Source organism: Oryctolagus cuniculus, chromosome 18 (assembly GCF_051225735.1).
Source record: "Oryctolagus cuniculus isolate XC-2025 breed Fujian yellow rabbit chromosome 18, ASM5122573v1, whole genome shotgun sequence".
In the NCBI taxonomy this organism is placed as follows: Eukaryota; Metazoa; Chordata; class Mammalia; order Lagomorpha; family Leporidae; genus Oryctolagus; species Oryctolagus cuniculus.
In genome coordinates this window covers 11,022,950-11,047,755 of record NC_142884.1, presented here as the reverse complement: position 1 = coordinate 11,047,755, position 24,806 = coordinate 11,022,950, and the positions used below count along the sequence as shown (strand labels likewise).

At 50.7% G+C, this 24,806-nt stretch overlaps 1 protein-coding gene and 1 long non-coding RNA gene across 4 annotated transcripts; one reads left to right on the top strand and one right to left on the bottom strand.

Annotated features, from left to right (window-relative positions):
* The first annotated feature begins 5,746 nt into the window (after window positions 1-5,746).
* LOC108176096 (uncharacterized) lies at window positions 5,747-9,417 on the top strand. Its single transcript, XR_011384110.2, has 3 exons — window positions 5,747-6,447; window positions 6,632-6,786; window positions 7,294-9,417. It is a non-coding gene; the product is annotated as an uncharacterized LOC108176096 (long non-coding RNA).
* Window positions 9,418-9,564: 147 nt separating this feature from the next.
* Window positions 9,565-23,500, bottom strand: LOC100341751 (binder of sperm protein homolog 2). Of its 3 annotated transcripts, none has more exons than XM_089320519.1 (5): window positions 23,375-23,500; window positions 18,668-18,700; window positions 15,263-15,403; window positions 14,614-14,761; window positions 9,565-9,699 (listed from the first exon to the last, which is right to left on the bottom strand). In XM_089320519.1, the coding sequence occupies exons 3-5, from the start codon at window positions 15,354-15,356 to the stop codon at window positions 9,693-9,695; spliced, it is 249 nt and encodes an 82-aa protein (XP_089176645.1). In that variant the 5' UTR covers window positions 15,357-15,403; window positions 18,668-18,700; window positions 23,375-23,500; the 3' UTR covers window positions 9,565-9,692. The 3 variants fall into 3 exon arrangements, with proteins under 3 accessions (XP_089176645.1, XP_051693298.1, XP_089176643.1); XM_051837338.3 differs by having other exon boundaries at window positions 23,149-23,481; XM_089320517.1 differs by lacking the exon at window positions 9,565-9,699 and having other exon boundaries at window positions 14,610-14,761; window positions 23,149-23,481.
* Window positions 23,501-24,806: the final 1,306 nt, after the last annotated feature.

The following is a 24,806-nucleotide window of genomic DNA, read 5'->3' as shown; positions in this document are numbered from 1 at the left end:
CCAGCCGTGGTGGCCATTGGAGGATGAACCAACGGCAAAAGGAAGACCTTTCTCTCTGTCTCTCTCTCTCACTATCCACTCTGCCTGTCTAAAAAAAAAAAAAAAAAAAAAAAAAGAAAAGAAATATTTACTTAGTATATATTAAGCTGATCTTATGTATATAAAGATAGTTAAAATCTTAATGAAGACTAGGATGGGAGAGGGAGTAGAAGATGGGATGGTTTGCAAGTGGAAGAGTGGTTATGGGGGGGGGGACTGCTATAATCCAAAAGTTGTACTTTTAAAATTTGTATTTATTGAATAAAAGTTTTCTTAAAATAAAATCCTATATAGAAACGAATGTCCTAGATTTTTTCTAGTATTTCTTTCTATTACCAATCCACTTAGTGAGCTTGCAGAAGGCTACGGTTCTGCCAACCAATGAGTAAAATAAATTCCAATGTATTAGACTAGAATCTTTATAAATTATTCAAAATTTCAGCTTCCCAGGGGGTTTCCAAAGCCACTCCTGAGTAACTGACGCTCACTTGCCAGCAGCCATCTTAGCATGGCCTTCTCATTCCACCACAGTGTAAGACTTGCAAATCAGGCCCGCGCCGTGGCTCAATAGGCTAATCCTCCACCTAGCGGCGCCGGCACACTGGGTTCTAGTCCTGGTCGGGGCGCCGGATTCTGTCCCGGTTGCCCCTCTTCCAGGCCAGCTCTCTGCTGTGACCCGGGAAGGCAGTGGAGGATGGCCCAAGTGCTTGGGCCCTGCACCCCATGGGAGACCAGGAGAAGCACCTGACTCCTGCCTTCGGATCAGCGTGGTGCGCCAGCCGTGGCGGCCATTGGAGGATTAACCAATGGCAAAAAGGAAGACCTTTCTCTCTGTCTCTCTCTCTCACTATCCACTCTGCCTGTCAAAACAAACAAACAAACAAAAAAAAAAAACTTGCAAATCAAAAACTACAACATTTATTGTAGGAAGTTAAACAAGGCCTCCATAAGTGGAAAGAGTTTGCAGGAATTGGAAAAACTCATATTGTTAAGATGATAATAGTCCCCCAAGTAACTACAGATTCCATACAGCCCTGTAAAGATCCCAATGTCTGGGGCAGGCATTTGGCTTAGCAGTGAAGATGCTGGTTAAGACACCTGGGTCGTGGCTGGTGCTGCGGCTCAATAGGCTAATCCTCTGCCTGCAGCATCAGTCCACCGGGTTCTAGTCCCGGTCGGGGCGCCGGTGGCGGCCATTGGAGGGTGAACCAATGGCAAAAGGAAGACTTCTCTCTCGGTCTGTCTCTCTCTCACTGTCCACTCTGTCAAAAAAAAAAAAAAAAAAAAAAAAAAAAAAAAAAAAAAGAAAGAAAAAGAAAAAGAAAAAAAAAGACACCTGGGTAGCACGCTGCAGTACCTGGGTTTCATCCCTAGCTCTGGCTCCTGACTCCACCTCCTGTCAATTCAGACCTCTGGAGGCAGTGGTGACGGCTGAACTATTTGGGTTCCCACCACCCAAGTGGGAGACCTGGAGTTTCTGGCTCCCAGATTCCACTTCCCTGCCACTGTGGATATCTGGGGAGTGAACTGGTAGTTGGGAGCTTGTGCCTTCTGTTGCTCTGCCTCTCAAATGAAAATAAACAGGGGCTGGCATTGTAAAGCTGCCACTTGCAGTGCTGGCATCCCATATGGACGCTGGTTCTAGTCCCGGCTGCTTCACTTCTGATCCAGCTCTCTGCTATGGCCTGGGAAAGCAGAAGATGGCCCAAGTGCTTGGGATCCTGCACCCGTGTGGAAGACCTGGAAGAAGCTTTGGCTCCTGGCTTCAGATTGGCCCAGCTCTGGCCATTGCAGCTATGTGGGGAGTGAACCCAGTGGGTAGAAGACCTCTTTCTCTCTCTGCCTCTGTAACTCTGCCTTTCAAATAAATAAATGTTTTTTAAAATTATGAAATTTCAACAGATTCATGTCTGAGAAACAAATCCAAGGCTGAGCCAAAATCAAATGGACAAAATGAGGGACAAAATTCCAATGCTTACTGTTTTATAAATGCTTTCATACATACTGCAGACCTGTTATTATCTGTATTCTAGTTAGAAACATGGAGATTCAAGAAAGTTAAGCATTTTGCTGGGCTGTGTGACTGCTAAGTGGCAGAGCTGGGATTCAAACCCAGGTCGTGGCATTCGGGAGTCTATGCTCTCGGTGTAATTGTAATCTCCCCCAAAATACATCCGTGTCCAACGTCTGGAATCTGTGAATGTGACCTTCTATGTAAAAAGGGTCTTTGCAAATGTAATCAGGCAAAACAGAACGAGGTTATCATGTGGTTCTGCTGGGCCACATCTCCTAAAGAGGGACAGAAGAGGGGAAGATGCTCAGAGCAGAAGCCACGTGATGACGAAGGCCAAGTGGAAGTGATGTGGCCACAAGCCAAGGAATGTCTGGGGCCACCAGAAGCAGGAAGAGGCCAGGCGGATCCTCCAGAGGGAGCACTGCCCTCCTGACACCTTGATTTTGGACTTGGAACCTCTGGAGTCTGAGAGAATCAATTTCTGTTGCTTTTAGTTACCCTGTTTGTACAGGAAATTAACACATTGTCAGTTCATTCTGTTAGACCACCTCCTCCAGGATTACATGAGTCTCCTATGAGTTGATGTCCATCAAATCCATCATGGGGAACCACACACTAACCTGGGGGATGTCCAGGTGGCAAGAATGGTCACAGATTCCAGAAACAGGAAGTTCTAACACAGAACTCAGAGCTTCTCTAGAACCACACCTACAAGCACCCCAAAGACATTTGGAGACTCTGGTATCATTTTCATGCCACCAGGCTTGCCCTGGGATCTGCAGCATTTACAGGCATTCCTAGCGCACAGGCAGCAGTGTGTGGGAGGTAGACAGGGGGGGCCTGGGACCATGCTTCACCCCAGGGAACCAGCAGTGCCCCAGGGAATGGCATTTGCAGGTACAGTTCCAGCTCAGCTTTGAACAGAATGTTCAGGCATCAGAGAGGCAGAGCAGATACTGACCATCCGCTCCTCACCTCATTAACCTTAACGATGTTCAGGTGATACACAGAGTAGACTCAACATGTCCTGCAGGACTGTGTTGCCAAATTTACAAGGACCCCACCTGAAGCATTGGGCAGCTGCTGTGCCAGTCTTCCAGGGAGAAAGGACCTCCTCCTCTTTCACATGAAGGTTCCCTCACAGGGCCAGTGCCATGGCCACAGGCACAGCCTGCACCCCCATCTGACCTCTGCTCAGCTTTAGCCTCTTGCAAGAGTGGGAGCAGTTTTGTCCCCTTGAAGTCATTTTCCATTGTGTCTTAATTAAGGTCTTTGCTAGTTTTATTGCTGTCCCTAAGGATAAGAGGGGGCTTAAAAAGTTCTGGGAAAATTCACACCCTAAGAGAACTCTGTGGGGACCAGTGCTGTGGCATAGTGGGTAAAGCTGCCACCAGCAGTGCCAGCATCCCATATGGGCACCGGTTCATGTCCTGGCTGCTCCACTTCTGATCCAGCTCTCTGCTATGGCCTGGGAAAGCAGTGGAAGATGGCCCAAGTCTTTGGGCCTCTGCACCTGTGTGGGAGACCAGGAAGGTGCTCCTGGCTCCTGATCAGTGCAGCTCCAGCCATTGCAGCTGGAGTGAACCAGCAGATGGAAGATCTTCCTGCCTCTGCCTCTCTGCAACTCTTTCAAATAAATAAATCTTAAAAAAAAAAAAACTGCACACAGACGAACATTTTGGACTATCTTTGTCCATGTAGCTGTACAGTATTTTTCAACTTTGTTTTCTCTTTATTTCTTTTGTGTCGAATTTCCTGTTATCTGTTTGAGATTATTGTCCTTGGTTCCTTCTCCATTTTTTTTTTCTTTGACAGGCAAAGTGGACAGTGAGAGAGACACACAGAGAGAAAGGTCTTCCTTTGCCGTTGGTTCACCCTCCAATGGCCGCCACGGTCGGTGCACTGCGCTGATCCGAAGGCAGGAGCCAGGTGCTTCTCCTGGTCTCCCATGGGGTGCAGGGTGCAAGTACTTGGGCCATCCTCCACTGCACTCCCTGGCCACAGCAGAGAGCTGGCCTGGAAGAGGGGCAACTGGGACAGAATCCGGCGCTCCGACTGGGACTAGAACCCAGTGTGCCAGCGCCACAGGTGGAGGATTAGCCTATTGAGCCGCGGCGCCGGCCTCCTTCTCCAGTTTTTAAAATGTGTTGGTACTGCATGGATTCCAGTGCTGCTGAGAGAGTGAGAGAGCTGAAGTTATCAGGAGCCTCTTATGAGGAATGAAAACCCATCCTTAAGTCACTGCTTGTTGAATTTACTTCTGCCTTCTTTTATTGCCCCACACAAGTTTTTTTTAAGGTTTATTTGAAAGTCGGAGTTACACATAGAGAGATTGAGAGAGTGATCTTCCATGTGCTAGTTCACTCCTCTGATGGCCATCATGGCCAGGGCTAGGCCAGGCCGAAATCAGGAGCCAGGAGCTTCATCCGGGCCTCCCACATGGGTGACAGGGGCCTAAGCACTTGGGCCATCCTCTGCTGCTTTCCCAGGTGCATTACTAGGGAGTTGGATTGGAAGCAGAGCAGCCAGGACTAGAACTAGTGCCATATAGGATGCTAGCACTGCAGACAGTAGCTTAACACTCTGCCCTATGGTGCCAGCTCCAAACTTTAGTTCTTGAAATTCACATCATTCTCCAAAAATGTGTCTCTAGTACAGTGTGGTGTCAGTCAAATTTCTGATGTTTTGCTGTGTTATTTATATCAAGGTCAAAAAGTAGACATTATGCCTATTTTTCAGTTCACAAAACCACGAACTCCTGAAGTTCAACCAACTTTCCAGAATGATTGAACTTGTAAATTCAAGAACATCTTTCTCTCCTAATCAGAAAGCTTAGAAAGGAATGAAACCTATTAGAGGGGCTGGCGCTGTGCCTCGGTGGGTTAACATCCTGGCCTGAAGTGCTGGCATCCCATATGGGTGCTGGTTCTAGTCCCAGCTGCTCCTCTTCTGATCCAGCTCTCTGCTATGGCCTGGGATAGCAGAAGATGGCCAAAGTTCTTGGGCCTCTGTACCCACGGTGGAGGACTGGAAGAAGCTCCTGGCTCCTGGCTTCGGATTGGCGCAGCTCCAGCCATTGCAGCCATCTGGGGAGTGAACCAGCAGAAGGAAGACCTCTCTCTGTAACTCTGACTTTCAAATAAATCTTTAAAAATATTTAAATTAAAATTTATTTAAATTGGGCTATCTTCCACTGCTATCCCAGGCCATAGCAGAGAGCTGGATCAGAAGAGGAGCAGCTGGGACTAGAACCGGTGCCCATATGGGATGCCAGCGCTTCAGGCCAGGGTGTTAACACACACTGGGCCCATGAAATAAATCTTTGAAAAAAAAAAAAAAAAGAAAGCTATTAGATAAAAGTTATGACATTGGGTGGAGTATTAATCACAAAAAGGAAATGAAATCCTGACATCTGCAGCAAAATGGCTGGAACTGGAGGTCATTATGTTAAGTCAAACAAACCACTGAAGACAAATACTACATATTCTCTCTCATATGGGGAGTTCTTAAAAAAGGTTGATCATAGTGATAACTTGAGGCTAGGAAAGGTGGGGGCAGGGAGAACAGGACGAATACAATCAATTTACCTATGTATAGTGACATGCATACACTCACTGATCTTCAGGAAGTTCATGGAAATGCATGTCATGAAAAAACTGTATTGATTTAGAAAAATTGTTTTGCACCAAAATAAACATGTTTGATTCCATTTTCCACACTTTAAAGTGCCTCTGCTTGTTCTTGTGTGTATAAATTGGCTCACCTAATCGTGCAGGGTGACAGGTCCCATGACAGGCCTGCTGTAGCCTTTCTGGAAACTCAGGAGGCCAGTGCTGGGATCCAGTCTGAGTTCAAAGGCCTCAGAAAAAAGACAGCCAATGGTCTAACTCAGTCTGAGGCCAAATGCCCGAGGGCCCTGGGCAGCTGCTGGAATAGGAGGTCCTGGGGTTTAAAGGCCAGAGAACCGACACTTCTGTTGTTCAAGGGCAGGAGCAGAGGGAGGCAGACAGCAAGCTAACCCTTCTTTTGCCTTTTTATTCCATCTGGGCTCTGAGCTGACCAGATGATGGCCAACCACACCAAGGGTGGATCTTCCTTCTTCAGCCCACTGACTCAAACACCAAGGTCTTCTGCAGAGACTCATGCTCCCACAGACCCCACAACAAGGCTTCAACAGCTACCTGTGTATCCCTTCATGCGACTGAGAACGGGAGCACTGGGTTTGCACTAACTTGGCTCTCCAGCAGCAAGTCTGTGGGTGCATATGTTGTCTTGCCAGTGCAGGATGCAAGGCGGCCACTGTTGAGATGAGAGACAATGCCTGGATCCCATGCAGGGGAAATGGTCTTGTGAAAGGCACTGAAGACGCAGAAGTCAAAACAGAAGCATGACGAGTACGTGGCTCGAATGTCAACTCTAGGCTTCAGGTGTTGGCGGTGATGTTGGGAGGTGGTCGGACCTTTAACAGGCAGCCCCAGTGTGAGGGCCTTGGGTCACTGAGGCCCTGACCCTGGAGGAGCGGTCTAGGAGCTGCAAGTGTGAGCCTGAGTCTCTCTCTGGTTTCCTGTTTGGGGACAGGCTCTCTGCTGCTCACACAGGCTCCTGCCTCACAAGAATTGAGCTGGAGTTGGTGCCGTGGCCTTGAATCTTCCTGAGTGAAGTAAATCAACTTCCTTTCTCTACAGTTAACCTGCCTCAAGCATTTAATCACAGCAATGAGATGCACAAACATGGTGAGTAACCAGATCTGTGTTCACCCTGTCTACCAGGTAGCACTGGGTTGGCCATGGGAAATCACCCTGTCTGGGTTCAATTTCCTCACTTTTTTTTCTGCTAAAACCAAACGCCACAAGCTGGGGGGCTTACAAATGATGGGAACTTGTGTCTTGTAGCTCTTGGGAGGTCCAAGCTCAAGGCAGGCTGGGGGTCTGGTGAGGGCCCGTGTCTGGTTCATAGGTGACAACTTCTTGCTGTGTCCTCACATTGTGGAAGGGGTGAAGAGTCCCTCTGGGGCTCACTCACAAGGGCACCTCCTCCAAGGAGGTGGCACCTTCATTACCCAGTCCCCTCTCAAATGCCCTGCCTCCTGACGCTACCACCGTACAGGTTAGGTTTCAACAGAGGAATTTTTTTTTGAGTGAGGCAAACATCCAGATGGAAGCACTTGCATATTTTAGGTATCAAGTTGCTAAATCTGAGGGGTGGATTCAGTAAGACTTTGTATGTGCCTCGGACTTTAGGGGTACACCATAGATGGGAGTGGAAGCTGAGTGAGGCCAGTGAAACGGGGGACTCCAGGATGGCTGGGAATGGCATTAACTTCAGCAGCAAGGAGAAGATCAACTTGAAGAACCAAATGAAGGGAAGGGCAGAAGAAGAATTGAACAGAACTGGATTTGGCACCATCCTCTTCATTCTCCCCTGCCCCCTGTGACCGTTTGCCTCATGAAAAGGAACAAGGTTAAAGCATCTCCACTGGGTGTCCCAGTCATTCAAGTAGCTCACAGAAAAGTCTTCTTTCACCCCGGCCATCAGTCAGAAGAATCATGACTCTGACTGGGTCATGAGTCCAAGCAGGGAGACAGGGTAAGAAGCTGCATCCTGAGCCACCTTCCAGATCCCTGGGTAATTACTGAGGCTGGAGGTACATTTTCTCTCTCTCCCCGCAATGCTCACTGCAGCAGTCAGCCTCTGCCTTCCTGGCTTCTGCATGCATGGACTCAAAAGTGCACTGAAAATTTTGACAAAAAATTGCATGAATACAGTTTACGCTGTGACTTTAGGTGCTGTAAATCATCTAGAGATGAGCTACAGTGGGAGAACGTGGACAGGTTCTATGCAAATATGGCACTGTTTTTCCTAAGGGGACTTGAACCTCGGTGGATTTTGGTATCCACTAGGGTCCCAGAGTCTGTCTCCTGTGGATAGCAATGGCTGAAGAGCCAAATGGACACAGCGTTCACACAGCTGTGAGGATGGAGGCTCTGTGTTTACACAGGGCAATCTGGGTGAATCACACAGCACAACACTGAGGGAGAGTGGTCCAGTTTATACAAAACACAAAAAGATGTAAAATGAATCCAAGCTGGGGGTTACCCTTGGTGAGTCAGGCCTGCAGAGGGCGCCGCGATTGTCAATGACATGGAAGGTTCAACCTATGAAAATTCGCCCGGGTCTGCACAAAAATATGCAGACTTTTGTTTTGTTTTGTTTTGAAGATTTATTTTTATTTTTCCAAAAGCCAGAATAACAGGGGCCAGGATAGACAGAGAGACAGAGAGAGAAAGATCTTTCATATTTCCAAATTCACTCCCCAAATGGCTGTAACAGCCAGGGCTAGGCCAGGTTGAAACCAGTAGTCTACAATTCCATCCAGGTCTCCCACGTGGGTGGTAAGGGCCCAGGTACTTGGGCCATCTTCTGCTTTCCCAGGCACATTAGTAGAGAGTTGGACTGGAAGTGAGCAGCTGGGACTTGAACCAGGAGCTCAGGTAGAGGATGCCTGTGTCACAAGCAGCACCTTAATCTGCTGAGCCCCAGGGCTGGCCCAACATGTATACTTTAAAAATGAATATTCAAAGATAAAGAGCACATGGCCTGTCCACACAGCAGAACATCACTTGGCCACAAGAAGGAACTAAATACTGACAGATGTGTGATGGCATGAATCTTGAAAACCTTATGCTGAGTGAAGGCAGTCAAGCACTGAAGGTCATGCATGAATGGGCAAATGTACAGAGGCAGGGAGCAGGCTGATGGTCACCAAGGGCTGGGGGCGGGGGGAAAGGTTGGGAGCGGCTGCTTCATGGGTGCAGGGCTTCCATGTGGAGCCATGGAAATGTGAATTAGGTAAGGGGATGGCTGTGCTGCCTTGTGACTGCATAATATGCATGGGGTTTTCACTTTTAAATGGTCAACTGCATGTCATGTAAATTTCATTTCAAAATTAAAAATAAAAGTTTTACTTTAACCTAAAATGTTTTAAATTGCAGGGCTGGTGTTGTGGCACAGGGCTTAAGCCACTGCTTGCAATGCAGGTATCCCATATCTGAGCACCTGGGTCATGTCTCAGCTGCTCTATTTCCAATCCAGCTCCCTGCTAATGTGCCTGGAAAAGCAACAGAAGATGACAAGTGCTTGGGCCTCTGCACCCACATAGGAGACCTGGATGAGTTCCTGGCTTCGACCTGGCCCGGCCCTGGCTCCTGTGGTCACTTGGGGAGTGAACAAACGGATGGAAGTTTGTTCTCTCTCCCACCCCGGCCCATTTCTGTCACTCTGCCTTTCACATAAAAAGTATTACAACTGCATAAGGGGAAGGCTAAAGTTCTCTGAAACTTGAGTTAACATGCCCAGGATCAGGCTATCAGCAAATAGTCAGGGTTTTGGTTTGGAAGCCAACTCTTCCCCACAAACTCTCTCCAGGTTTTACCACCCACACTGGTCCACACTGGATTGGGCACCACTGGGCATTGTCCTGTTTGTTTTCTCCCAAGAAAAGGAGCCCTTCCTGCGAAAAGGAGGTCATGAATTTATTTATTACATCAGAATGGTCATTGCTGGGAAGGGCAGGGTTCTGTTTTGAGAGGCAACTGTTGAATCTGTGACTTCTGCTTCTTCAAAAACCACCAAGACTGATCTAATTACTGGGGAGGAAAAAGAGAAGTTAGGACTTGTATGATAACATATCACCCCCCCCCCAACAGATAGCTGGCTCTGCTCCCTGACGGGAGAGCTGGTCTACCTCAGAACTCACAAACACCCGTGACTCAGCAGAACAGCTAAAGGACGGGCATGCCTTGGGGAGACCAGAGTCCTAGGAAGGCTGCAACATTCCTTTCTCTCTGAGGCTGAAGTACCATGATGGATTACTTTAATGATCATATTAGCTTTGTGGCCCATTTTGGAGACAAAATTTATCACACTGATCCTTTTCAGTGTTGAGAAAGTTGTTAAAAATGGGCTTCTTATAATTTTGATAGAACATGATTGGAAGTTAGAATTTAAGCTGCACACACATCCACTGTCATACACAATGGACATATCCTTTGACCCAGTGATTTTATTCAGCCATTCCAATGAAAAACAAAACAGAACTTCCTCAAAGATCAGTGGAAAAGAAAACCACTTGGTCATGGGAATCTAAAAATATTTAAAACAATCAAACCATACTTTAGTAGCAGAATGACACAACCACATTATGAAGTTTGGTAAAATCATGGAGAAAGGAGAAGTGGATTGATACATTCTCATGGAAAAGCTTCATAATGTTTATTTATTTATTTACTGGAACTCAATCAGGGCCTCCCAAGTGGGTGGCAGAGACCCAATTACTTGAGCCATCACCTCTGCCTCCTAGGGTGCGCATCAGCAGAAAACTGGATCGGAACTGAGGTAGCTGGGCCCTCTGATATAGGATGCGGATGCCCCAAGCTTAACTGCTCTGCTCTGCCTGCTTAACACTCACAGGACAAAGGGGGAGAGTAGAATTCATTAATGTTGAAAAATATCTTAAAGACATCTGCAAATATGAAAAAGTACAGGGGCCGGTACTGTGGCACAGTGGGTTAAAGCCCCAGCCTGCAGCACCAGCATCCCATATGGGCACTGGTTTGAGTCTAGGCTGCTCCACTTCTAGTCCAGCTCTCTTCTATGGCCTGGGAAAGCAGCGAAGATGGCCCAAGTCCTTGGGCCCCTGCACCTACGTGGGAGACCCAGAAGAAACTCCTGGCTCCTGGCTTCAGATCAGCTCAGCTCTGGCCATTGTGGTCAAGAGTGAACCAGCGGAATGGAAGACCTCTCTCTGTAACTCTATCTTAAAAAAAAAATAAAAAATACAGAATAAACCTAAAAGAGCACACTGAATTGTTTACTGTATTTCTGCTTCAAAAGGGAATAGAAAGGGAAGAGAGAAAAGTGAGAGGAAGATTAATGTGAGTCCCCACAGTCATGTGCCATTTTGACGTTTAAATGAGAACTTACTCAGGTATTAATTGTGCAAACATCAAACTAAATGTTAAAATAAAAATGCATACCTATGACTACAAATATTAGATGGTACGTAAAGATATACAAAGAATGTGAATGGTGCCAACAACCCGCAAAGGTGACCAGTATTAACACTTCCTCACTGTCTCTGTCCAGAACATTCTCTTCCTACCTTCGTGATATGAGCGTACTTCAAAAAGCTCATGGGAAAACAAAATTAAAAGGTGAGTTTATTTTGGTGGATAAAACTTTTGAAAACCATGCACCATTTTTGCATCATAGGTGTCTCTGAGATTTTTGAAGACCCCTCATATAAATATCTGTGCTTTGAACTTTCTGTGTTTCTTGAAGTTGCTTACCTTTGACCATTACGTTATCTCTTGAGCACTTTCACACATTGCTGTCAACCTTGGAACCTGATTTCAGTACTCTATTTCACAGTGCCTATTACCTGATTTGACCTTGGCTGTCTTTTGTCACTGTCAGAATCATTCCTTCGTCTTTGTATCTGTACACGTGTCCAACTTTCCCTTTAGGATGCATCTGTACAATGGAAATTCTAGCGGGCCGGCGCTTTGGCGTAGCAGATAAAGCCACCATATGCAGTGCCGGCATCCCATATATGCATGCCAGTTCTAGTCCTGGCTGCTCCACTTCCGATCCAGCTCTCTGCTATGGCCTGGGAAAGCAGTAGAAGATGGCCCAAGTCCTTGGGCCCCTGCACCAGCGTGGGAGACCCAGAAGGAGCTCCTGGCTTTGGATTGGGGCAGCTCTAGCCATTGTAGCCAATTGGGGAGTGGACCAGCGAAGGGAAGACCTCTCTCTCTGCCTCTCCTTCTCTCTCTGTGTAATTCTGACTTTCAAATAAATAAATAAATAAATCTTCAAAAAAAAGTTCTACAGACTGGAAATCCCCTGGTCAAAGGGCATGGCGGCTGGCTCAGGGAGGGTCCAGATATCACCTGTTTGTAGCAGGTGCAAAGGAAGTACATCTTTCCTTCAACCTCCACCCTCAAGACAGGCTCCTTTCTATACCTCATTCATCCTGTCTTATTTTTTCACCTACTTCTCATTCACATCATTTTTCATTTTACATAATGTTGTCCTTGCTTTTGAAATTATTCTTTAGAAGATTGGAAATATTAAGACAGGGAGGGGAAACAAGAAGAAGGGAGGAAAGCGAAGAACAAGAAAAATGCATACATGTGACACATGTGACATCACGGGGACTCCTTATCAGCATCACTCTGAATGTTTTACAGAATCAAACTGCCTTGCTCATCAGAGCCACTCCCTGAGGAGTGGCCAATGAATTATGCCCAGCTCTGTGGCCGCCATAAATGGTTATGAAGTGGTTGGGAGTGGTTATGTGTTAAATGCCCATTTTACAAAGAATACAGGCGCAAGGAGGTGGAGAAATTGGAAAATTATGTCAGCACTTGCTCCGAGGGTTTCTTTTCGAGCTGCTGTGTGAATGGTCTTTCAGAGAAGAAAGGTCGCCGGGGTGGGAGGAAGAGATAATTTCACACAGGAAGTTGAACATCCCTTGTGAAAGGGAGCGGTGAGCCCCTCCGACAATCTTCTCTTGCAATAAGGCTTTCAACATTATAGGCGCTGTAATTAATGGAGCCAAACACTGATTCCCCTTTACAATGTCTGCTGGCTCTTTCCACAGGCTGGGATTGTGCTGGAGTCAAAGCTGAGAGCCAGGAACTCAGTCCAGGTCTCCCACATGGGTGGCAGGAACCCGATCACTTGAGCCCTCACCTGCTGCCTCCCAGGGCCTGCATTGGCTGGAGTCTAATGCTGGCCCGAATCCAGGCACTCTGATGTGGGTGCCCTAAATGATCTCTTAAGTGCCAAGCCAAACACCTACCCCTTCCTTGGTTCTTAAACCCAATAACTTTATGGTTGTAAAGTGAATTATTCTTATCTTAAATGTTTTAGGCCAAGGCAATCCACAAGAGAGGAAGCAGATAGACAGAGGTGTGTCTGAGAACCTGATCTGAGACAGGAGAGCAGGTGGAAGATGGAGGTGGGGCTGGACCCCGGACCCCTCCCAGCCCGGGGTGGTGACAACAGCAGGGGTGGGGGTGACGCCTTCACAGGGACAGGTGGCCAGCAGATAGCCACCGCAGGGTGGGGTCCGGCTGTGCAGACTCCCCCTGAAATCAAGGGGATCCCGCGGGAGGCCCCGCAGCCAGTCGCCCCCTGCCCATTCAGGGCACCGAGGGGTCGCAGCTGAGTCCCAGGCGGCTGCGGGCCCGCGTCTACGCAGCACGCCGCACAACCGGTGAAAGGCTCGGCCGGCCAGCCAGCCAGCCAGTGGCGCACAGGGCCAGCGGCACGGCCGCCGCCGGGTCCCAAGTGCCCGTGACGGGAAGCGCACGCACACACGCATGCCCTTCCCCGGGGTCGGCGGACGCCAGGGGTCCTCAACGAGGTCACAGGACGAAAACCAAGCACGGGTTTCAATTACGAGGTTTTTTTTGGCAGCTTAAGAAACTCACCACTCCCTCCACTTCGGGGGTCCTCCTGCAGTGCCCGCAGGTCCTGAGACTTGTTCGCCACCCCGCGAACGGCCTCTCACTGACCTTCCGCCATGACCCCAGAAGTGGTTACAGGAACCGGAAGCCCAGGGGGCCTGGGCTGTGCCCACACGCAGCGGTCAGCCCCATCACGTTAATGAGGCACCGCAGAGAGACCACCGACCAGCGGCCCCTCTCGTGGGCTCTGGCCTCAGCTTTTCAGTCATCGTCTCCCTCATCAGACTCCATTTTATGGGCGCGAACCTGTCCTGCGCGCCCGAGCGTCTTAACCAATCAGCTTCCGGGAGACGAAGTCCCAGAGCGTCTTGGCCAATCAACCTCTAGAAGACAACGCTCCTGGGTGTCTTAGCCAATCAGTCTCCGGGAGACAGCCCCAACGCCTGAGCCTCTTAGCCAATCAGCTTCTGGGAGTCGCCGCCCCAGACTCAGAGGCCGCTAAGGGCGCGCCCGCGTGGGTCAGAACCGCCGGAACTGGTTGCCTTCAGGGCGTCGGTGACTCCTGCCGCACCGGCGGCGCAAAGATGGAACTCCCGTGGTGCTTTTTGAGGTCGAAGAGCTCCAGCGCCAGCTCCACTCCCAACCCAGCTTCCCGCCAGTGCTGCCCTGGGAGGTGGCAGGTGGTGACTCAGGTGCCTGGGCCCAGGCCACCCCCGTGGGAGACCCGGATTGTGACATCTGGGGAGTGGGCCGGCAGATGGGAGATCTCCTTCATCTCTCTGCCTTTCAAAAGAAAACCACCCACCCAACCAGTCAGTCTAATGCTTTGTGACACCCGAAAACCGTACAGGATTCCAATTCCAATTTCAGGGCCCACGAGTGACACCGTGCTGTTGATTCGGTTTCGCGTCCTGACAGGGACCCAGGTCCCGCTAAGCCCGGAGTGCTTGCTGGTGCGTCCTTTGTGGGCGCTGCGTTGACCTTTGGCCCAAGCCACCACCGCACCATCTAACCGGAAGCTCCTCCCTCCGTTATTGCAAGGGGTCCTCAAGACCCCCGCCTGCGCCTCCCCCCCCCCCGCCTTACTTCCGAGGGGAACACTGCTTCCATTTCTTGTCTTTGTTGTAGTTTTTCGTCAGTGAACACCAGCTCCGGTCCAGAATGTAGTCCTCCTTGGTGCACTGGTAAAAGACCTTCTTTTTGAAGAAGAAGGGAAAAGTGCACTGGGGGGGATCTGCAGAGAGGGGAAAGGGTGGGAGGGGAGATATGGAGAAGAATCATTGCCTAAGTACTCCACCACAAGCTTTTCCTTTAAAGCATTTAAAGGAGAGAGAGAGAGAGAGAGAGAGAGAGAGAGAGAGAGAGAGAGAGAGAGAGAGAGAGAGAGAGAGAGAGAGACTCCCATCTGCTGGTTCATTCCCCAAATGCCTGCGCCAGCCCGAGAGCCAGGAACTCAGTCGGGTCTCCTACGTGGGCGGCATCACTTGAGCCGTCACTGCTGCCTCTCAGGGTCTGCATGCGGCAGGAAGTCGGAGTCAGAGCTGGAGTTGGGATTCCAACGTGGGACAAGGGACCCGGGCGTCTTAGCTGCTGGGCTAAACACCCACCCTCCACATCGTGCTTCTTTTTTCTGGACTTTGATTTCAGAGTGGTTAAGATTGAGTGGGAGTCAGGAGTTGAACTTGGTCCACCTGCCAGCACCTGCTTCTTGGGCCCTGGGCATCTGGATGCTCACCATTGGACAGGCAGTACCGCCATCTGCCCTGGAACTGACTGTCCAGAGAACACCAGTCAAAGTCGCTGTGGACGGAGATGCAGTTGTAGTGCATCACGTCGGCATAGGTGAATGGAAAGACGCACGGGGTGGAAGGAATGTCTGGAAAAGAGGGCGGGTGCACAGAGGGGGCGTCAGCTGAATATCCTGCCCCCTCCCCATCCCCACGCCCACGCGCGGCTGGGTTCACTGACTGCCTCTCCTGGGCTGGCAGGAAATCAAAGCGACTGTCACGGGAAGACTTCTTGCAGCCCCGAGCTGGACACAGGCTGCAGGCAGCACCGGATCTTCCTAAACCCAAACTCTGGACTCCTCCTGCTTTCAGTCCCTTTCCTCCCTCTCCCCTAGAAAGAGAAACTCCTCAGCCGGCAGAAGGTAGTTCCAAGATGTCTCCCGGGCCTCCCGCTTTCCTCTGCCCGGGCGCCTCGCCTCGCCTGGAGGACAGTGGTGACTTCTTTCCCGCCTGTCACTCATGCTGCCACCGACCTGCCTAGAGCCCACTGCCCTAGGATCAGAGACAGCAGTGTAGCAGCTGATGTCACCCGACTCGGTCAGGTCCCCAAAGGCAATGCCAGCCCTGCGGCTACCCTCTTTGCTCACGTCCTCTCGGCTCAGACCTGCGGAGGGGTCTCCACGGTGGCACCCTCTTTCCTGCCCTTTGCCTCACAACCAACCTCTTGAGTTCTGCGTAACCGGAGTCTCTGCAGAACCTTCTTGAACATCCAGACACAGCTGGGTCCACCTGCACTGAATTTCCTTCCAAGTTCCCTTTGCTTTCACTTGTCTTTTCAAAACCCTTAATTTCTTATCAGAAGCGACCAGCCAGACTCACAGGATCAACTCCTAGAAATGGAAACTTGAGAGCTGACAGAAGCTTAATAATGGCTGGCCTCCCTGAGCCTGAAATAATGTTGACACAAGATGCACTTATTTGAATTATGAAAAAGTATTATTGACACATTAGTATTTAACAATAGTTTATATATTGACAACTGAACATTTATTAGTTAACTATATTGTGTATCTGATAGTATTAATTTTAAAATTAGAATTGAGCAATTTTTATTATTTCACATTATTTTATTCACTTGTTTATATAAAGGCACTTCAAAAAGCTCAGAGAATGGAACTAAAAGATAAGTTTATTGCAGTCCAAAAACTTTTTGAAATCCATTCATGATTTTTTTCACCATACACATTCTCCTTGAATTCTGTACAGATCCACCGTATGTGTGGATTTAAGATTTTGGGGGGCCCAAATAAACTTACCCTTAGATTGCATTTCTGTGAACTTGGGAAGGGCTGTCCCTGCTGCACGCAGCCCCACACGCACTGGGCGTGCCCTGCACAGGCACAGATGCCGCTGCCTCCCACGATGTCCTGACCCAGGCCCGTAAACCAGGCCCTGTTATGTGGCCATTTCATGGATTTGAAGATGGAAGCACAGAAAGGCTGGAACTCACTAATAAAGGGCAACGCTGGGATTCCAAGGCAGGCTGCAGGATTCAGAGCTGGGGCCCTTCATGGCCGGGCTCAGCCCAGCAGCCCAGGGACCACCGTGTGGGTGCTGGGGTCAGACAGCACTTGCCCATCTTTCTCTGGGCTTAGGGAAGCCATGGCTCCCACTGCTCCTGCCCCCTCCTGAGGTCATCCTGGGTCCTCAGCACGTGCTCCCCATTCACAGGGAAACCCACTGTCCACTCTCGTGGACACTGCTTCACAGTAACTGGCGACTGAAATATTTAAGAAGTGATGGACATTTTCATGATGAGTTACGAAGGGATGACGATCCCCAGAGAGATTTCCCTTGAAACCCCCAACCTCATAAGAGCTACAGATGCAAATCAACTTTAGACATCTACATGCAGTTCCAGTTCAGCTCTCCCAAGAACTGTGACAGAGATGTCCGAGCCTCATCGTGACCTTTTTAAACTGAGAAACGGACACAGAAGCTCACGAGGATGACTCCACTTATATGCAATCTCCAGAAAAGACCAATCTGTAGGGGTAGAAAGCAGAGGAGTGGCCGCTTAGGGCCCAGGGTAGGGTGGGGAGGGGGATGCCGATGGGCACAAGGGGTCTTTTCTTGGGGCAATGGGAACATTTTGAAACTGGGTTGTGGTGACATTTGCACAACCCTGTAAATTGGCTAAAAGTCATTAAAAATGCACTTGGAATCGGCGGATATTATGGTAGAGAGATTATACCATGATCTAGCTGTTAAAATTAACAAACAAGCACACCAACAATGACACACACAATTTTTCTTTCTTTTTTTTTTTTTGAAGTTGAACTCACAGCAGTAGAGTGCTTAGCAGGGCTGGGGTGTGGGACGATGCTGATCACAGGGTACAAAGTTCCAGTCAGGAGGAACAAGCTTCCTAGTGCACAGTATGGCGAGTTTGTCATAATGTATATTTCAAAATGGTGGAAAGCGTAGATTTACAATACGCGGATGCATGTGAAGCAACGGCTGTGTGAATTAGCTTCAAGTGAGCATTTGGAAATGTAAACATGTACTAAAACATCACGCTGTACTCTGTAAATGTATATGGGGGTACTAGAAAAAGTCCATAAATGGAATTAAAAGGTGAGTTTATTTTGGTGCCCCCAAATTTGAAATCCATGCACTGTTTCCAAACTGGTGATGGAAAGTGCTATTATGAAAAAACTGTGTATGATTTTTCTCACCAAAATAAGCTTATTTTGTTTTTTTGAAAAATCCTTTTATTATTAGTTTTAAAAATTTACTTGAAAGGCAGGGAGACAGATCTTCCAGCTACTGGCTCACTCCCTAAATGCCTGCAATAGCAGGGGATGGGCCACGCTGCAGCTGGGAGCTGGAAACTCAACCCAGTCTCCAAGTACTTGAGCCATCACTGCTGCCTCCCAGGGTCAGCAGCTGGGTTACAGCAGAGGAGCTGGGGCTCAAACCAGGTACTCTGTCATGATGCAGATGTCCCAAGCGGCATCCTAAGTGCTATGCCAAATGCATGCCCTGTAAGTTTATCTTTTAATTGCATTTTCCATGAACTTTTCAGAATCCCCTCAGACAATTACTATTTGCCAATTGAAAATGAACAATTTACAGAAAGCCCTTCTCCCCCGATGCTGGTGTTAGCTGCAACACAGAAGAGGGTGTTTGGCGGGGCACCAGTGAACACCTGGTGTACCTGACTGCTCTGGACGTTGCAATTTGTGTCTGAAGTGGCCACTGGTACCTGGGTGAGCCGGTCATGCCAGAAGAAGAGCAAAGGGAAGGGTCAAAGTGCAGGAAAGCACCAGGAACTTTCCAGAATGTACTATCATGGAAGGGGTGCAGGCAGACATAGGAGACGCTGCCAAGCAAAGAGATTCTCTCCTTACCTGGTTTTGGAAGATTTAAGTGGGTAATCAAATCTGAAAGAGAAAAATAAAATAGAGGAGATGTAGACTGTCTTTTGCAATATGCTGTGCCCAGAAAGTACCTGGAAATTCACACAACCAGCTGTTCTCTTGTTGAAATGAAGACAACACCACATCTTGGATGGTGTAGGAATACTTCCAACTGGGGCGGGGGCAGGTAAGGGGCGGGCATGGGTCTACACCACAAGGCCTGCTGACGAGATGTGACTCCGATTCTTGCAAACATTCTCTGTAGGTCATCAATCTACCCATCCTCCACCTTGCGTGAACGCCACACAAAAGTCCATCTGACTAACAACTAGAGAGAGCGAGATTCTCCAAAGAATGTTTACTTGGGAATACAGAGCATGGCGGTGGGAATCTGTGGGCCCTGGCACACTGTGGGAGCATCCAAGGGGGTTGAAGTGAGGGGCGGTTCGCAAAGGATGACACGAGTACGGAAACATTTTGAAAACAAACATCTTCGGCCAGGCGGCTTCATCAATGGGGTGGGGTGAGTCTGAGGTCGGCCGCATGGTTGCTGGGCAGGTGTCTTTGTAGAAGCACTTTCTGTGCAAGGCTCTGGCCGAGTCTTGTGCCCAGGCATTGTGGGAGAACCCTTTCTTCAGAAGCTCCCCAGTTCTTTCATCCTCTTTTCGGTTAGGGTGGACAAGAGACTGTTTCGATCCTGGCAGCCCTCATGAGTGGAGACCAGAGGGCACCCGTGGGCTTTGGCCACAGGCCAGCATTTCAGGAGACAACACTGCATTCACGCTGCCAGGGCCTCAGCATTCCTGATGGTTTGTCATTGTCTCTGAGCCATAGCCAGGCTTGTACACAGAGCCACTGTGTTGCAACCTCCACTAGCACTGTGAGCCGCTCACTGCCTCCCTCCAACCACCATGGCAGCCGCAGGAGGGAGAGACTGCTGTAACTCATAGGCTCCTTCTCTCTCTGCTCCCCCTTCCCCAGACTGTTTCACAGATACAAACCTTACGGAAAGCTGCCACAAAGAACTGAACTGTCCAGAGTTGTGTGGCCGTCATCAAGGGTTAGAGGGAGGTGACACTGTCACAGGCTTGCTCAACCCCGAGAACCATGTGTCTGTACCACGTGCAGCCGGGGCTTGGTCCACACATGATCTCTGTGTTGGCATCATCTCGGGCAGAGTGTGTTTCCACTGCTAATAGCCAAATGCCAATGCTGGGTAAACTTTAACAGAAATAGGTTTGTTTTGGCTCACGGTTCTGGAGGGCAAGGGCAAGGGACTGCAACTGGTGACAGAGTCTTGCTGGCAGAGTCCTGGGGAAGTGCAAGAGGTGGGGGTGTGTGCGTGCGTGTGTGTCCTGGTCCTTCTCCCTCTTACAGAGTCACCAGGATTCGATCACAGGGGCTCTGCTCTGATGGTCTTATTCAATCCCAATCACCTCTCAAGGTGTAAACATCATGTTCCAGTTAAGTTTCCAGCCTCTGCACCCCTCACAATGAGAAGCAGAGGTCAATACGGGAGCCCTGGGGCGGGGGTGGGGCAAGCTACAGCCAAACAAACCGCAGCAGCTTCCCGGCACCACTTGTGCAAGGAACTCAACCCTTGTGCACTGGACTTTGATTTCAAGATGATAAATCTTAGGTTGCTGGGTTATATATCACATTTATGTGTTATACTTCTATTTATAATTATCTGAGAGGCAGAAGGGGAGGGAGGAGTGGGGGGAGAGAACGGACACCCGTTCCCATCTTCTGGTTCACTCCAAAGGGCTGCAATGACCAGGCTTGGGCCTTGTCAAAGCCAGATGCTGGGAACTCAATCCAGGTCTCCCATATGGGTGGCAGGGACCCCATCATTTGAGCCATCTCCATTGCCTCCCAGGGTTTACATTAGCAGGAAGCGGGAGTCAGCAGCTCGAGCTGGGACTTGAACCCAGGCGCTTGGACGTGAGACAGGCATCTCAGATGCTGGGCTAAATGCTTGCCCCCACTACTGCTATATATGTTATCTTGCTCTTTGTTTTGTGGATAGAGATGGAGGCTTGGGGGGGGGCATCTGGACACCCTTGCCCCATCCTGGAACACCTGGGTTCAAGTCCTGGCTGTGCTCCTGATTCTTTCTTCCTGCTCAAGCGCCCTGGGAGACAGCAGGTCACGCACAGTTCAAGCACTTGGGTCCCTGCCAGCCATGGGATACAGATGGAGTATCTGGCTGCCGGCTTCAGCTTGATCCAGCCCTGGCCGTTGTGGGCATTTGGGGAGTGAAGCCCTAGATGGAAGATCTCTTTCTCTGCCTCTCAAACACATTAAAAAAAAAAAAGTGGCGGCTTGGGGAAATCACACACCCTGGAGTCCAGAACCAAGGAGCTGTGCAGGTGTCCTCCCCGCCCTGGACACCAGGTTGGGGCAATTCTGCCTCCTGGGGGCGCTACTGCCAAGCCAACCTCCTCCAGGTGCAGGCGTGAGTGGAGGTTACTGCCAGTCAGAGGAGCGGGGGGCAGCATTTCCCGTGAACTCTTTGTCCAGTCACAGAGCCATTGAGAGAGTCTTGGCAGTCTTTTCCTCCTTGCTGTCTTGAACCTCTGCGGCCACCTCCGGGTTTTACAGGTAAAGAACAGAGAGATACTTTCATGTGTGTTTTGTCCACACGTCCACCAACAGGGCCAGCAGCTGTTCCCTTCAGACCATGCCGTCTGCTGATGTTTCACACATGACCACGTCCTCACAGCTCCCCTGTCGTGGGCATGGGCAGCCTCACGGCACCTCACACAGGGTTCCTCTGGGGCCACTTCAAATCTTGGGGGAGTTCAGGCCACTCGCAGTTACCCAGTGCTGTCCCTCTCTCGGCTGCGATGAATGATGGCTGCTGCGTACGGAGTCCACTGTGTTCTCTACAGCTGAGGCTGAGCGGGACAGCCTGCCGCAGCATCCCCCGCCCGTCAGCACCCAATCTGGAGCACATCTCGCTCCCTTAGGCCCCCCTGCAAATTGCTCATCCAAAGTCCGGCTTCTTTCTAGCTCTCTGCCTCCGACACCCTGTGCTACCCCTCCGACTGCAGTGACAAACCCAACTCGGCCAACTTGCCAGGTGGATTCTGTGCTAAGAAGGGTTTTCTTTCTCTCTCTCTCTCTTTTTTACTTTAATCATTACAATGAGGGGGAGAGAGAGAGGGAGGGAGGGGGAGGGGGAGGAGAGGGTGGAGAGGGAGGGAGAGAGAGAGATTGATCATTTGTCATCTATTGATCTGTTTACAGATTTCAAAGGCATTCTCAAGGGGAAAATGTTAAAATCTCCCTAACCATCTCTGGCCCCTGTCACCTGTCCTAAAGGTTTACTCAAGTGACTTTTTTCTTCTGTACAGAGTACATTCTGTACAAAGTTTCTCTCACTCTGTACGATTTATTTTATTTATTTGAATAAAAGAATTACAGAGAGAGGTGGAGACAGAGAGGTCTTCCATCTGCTGGTTCACTCCCCAGATGGCTGCAACAACTGGACCAGGGCGAAGCCAGGAGCTTCTTCTGGGTCTTCCACATGGGTGCACGGTGCAAGCTCCCAAGCTCTTGGGCCATCCTCTGGATGCTTTCCCAGCCATTAGCAGGGAGCCAGATTGGAAGTGCAGCAGCTGGGATTCGAACCTCAGACCATATTGGATGCTGGCACTGTAGACGGGACTTTAACCCATTGTGCCACAGCGCTGCCCCCCCCCCCCGTGACTCTTACGAAATGCACAGAATCAGTATGAGGATCCAGTCAAGTGTGTATTAATCACCATTCCTTGTTTCATATATATATATATATATATATAGGATAGCTTCATCTGTCTACTATTTTGTTCCTTGCTCCCTTAACAATGGATTGTGGAGACATTTCCAAAACAGTACAAATAAGGGGTCTTCAAATGTTCTTAGAAAACGTGTACTGCTGTGGCGTAGCAGCTAAAGTCACCGCCTGCAGTGCCAGCATCCCATATAGGGCTGGTTCGAGTCCCCATTTCTCCACTTCCGGTCTAGCTCTCTGCTGTGGCCTGGGAAAGCAGTGGAGGATGGCCCAAGTCCTTGGGCCCTTGCACCCACGTGGGAGACCTGGAGGAAGCTCCTGGCTCCTGGCTTCGGAGAGGTGCAGCTCCAGCCATTGCAGCCACCTGGGGAGAGAACCAGTGGATGGAAGATCCCTAATTCTGCCTTTCAAATAAATCTATAAAAAGAAAAAAAGAAAGAAAATGTGCATTATTGAAAAAACCCTATGGATAGATTTCATTTTTTTGCACCCAAATAAACTGATATTTTAATTCTATTTTTCCACAAAAGACGTCAAATCCCTTATAAGCAGCTCCTCCCCCGCCCCCTTCCTACAGAGTACAACCCCTCTCACACGGATGAGAAGCCGGGCCCACGGTGGGAGGCCCCAGGCCTGGAACCCTCTGGGACCACCACCGCGCGGCCGCCCCCCGCGCGCCCCGGGGCCGCCTCACCCGCCTTCAGCCGGATCACGCAGACGGCCAGCCACAGACGGCACACCAGGCCCAGCAGCTCGCCCATCGCCTCCGTCCAGCCGCCTGCAGCCGCCCGCCTGCCCGCCGGCCTCGGGCTTTATAGCCTCCAGCCGGGCCCGCCTCCTCCGCCCTCGGGGCACCTGGGGCGGCCCCTCCACGTGAGTCCAACAGGTGAGAGAGAGAGAGGGGGGAATGGGAGCCCTACAGAGGCCGGGGTCTCCTGCGCGGGGGGCCCGGTGGACGTCGCGGCCCCCTCAGCTGAGGCACTGAGAGTACAGGTGGTCTCACGGGCCACAGCTGTGCAGAAGGGCGGGCTCGCGGGCGGCTTCCGGTCACGCGCACTTCCGGTCCTGCGCACTCGAGCAGCGGGTGGCTGGCGAATGGACGGATGCAGACATGAGAGACAGGCTGTCGGCGCTCTGTGGTGCCGCTGAGGGCCCGCCACGCCGCGGCCCTGGCCGGCTGTGGGGAAACGTCTTCAGAGGCGGCGCTGGTCTGTGGCCAGCGGCGCTGGGGGTGAGAGTGGCCGGAAGTCTTAGCCGAGGCGGTCAGGGGTGGCCAGCTGGCTGCGGCCGCCACAAGGATCACAGGGAGCGAGGCGTTAGCAGGGACCCTGGCAGGGAGCGGACCGGCTTTTCGCAGTAGCTGTGTTTTATGGTCGGCTGGGCCCGGGTCATCGCACACGTTCCTGTTTTAATTTGAGAGGAGGGAGACACACGAGAACGGGCGAGGGAGCGTCCGGCCGCTGGTTTACGCCCCAGGCACCTGCAACAGCTGGGACTAGCTTGGGCTGGCAGCCCAGGTCTCCCAGGAGGGTGAGGGGGACCCGGCCCTGCCGCCTCCCGGGTCCGCACTGCAGGAGGCTGGAGTTGGGAGTGGAGCCCGGCTGCCCGGCTGTGCCTGCCTGCTCCCAAGCTTAGGAAAGCTACAGGTGTTGGTCCATTCCCTCCTGCGCCGATTCCAAGGGCGTTTGATGCTCCGGAAGTGCTCGCTCCGCCCCTCCAGCTGCTCTAAGGCGCTGCAGCCGGGGGAGCCGGGGTGGGCTGGGTTCTGATGTTCGCCAGGTCCTTAGAGTCTGGGTGAAGAGTGACATCTGTGGACAACCAGACCCTGGGCTGGCAGCTTATTCAGGGAGAGAGAGCGAGTGAGAGATCGAGCTAGCTGGATTGGAAGTGGAGCAGCCGGGGCTTGAACTGGTGCTCAGATGAGCCACTGGTGTTGCAGGCAGAGGCTGAACCCCCTGAGCCACGACGCCGGCCCGGTACTGTCCAAGTTCTGAGAAAAGAGTTTTCTGTCTCCTCGTTTGATGCAAAGGCCACGGCGACTCCCCGGGAACATCACGACGCAACCGGGCATCCGGGATCCCCCTTCTCGATCCTGGGATCCTGGATGTGGGAAGCGGAGCCTGCGACCGGGGCAGACGCTGAAGCCAGGAGCTCGCACACGGCCTGGACAGGGCAGCTCCGCGCTGCGCCAAACCATGCAAACCCCACACCTTGGGCGTGAGCGAGGGCCAAGAACGTTAGCAAGGTTCTGCGGGTGGAAAAGTCAGCATCAGTCTACGCTGGGCGGGAGAGAATCACTTGAAAGCCTGGGGTGGTGGGGTGGCGGGAAGCCATCCTGAGAACGAGCGACAC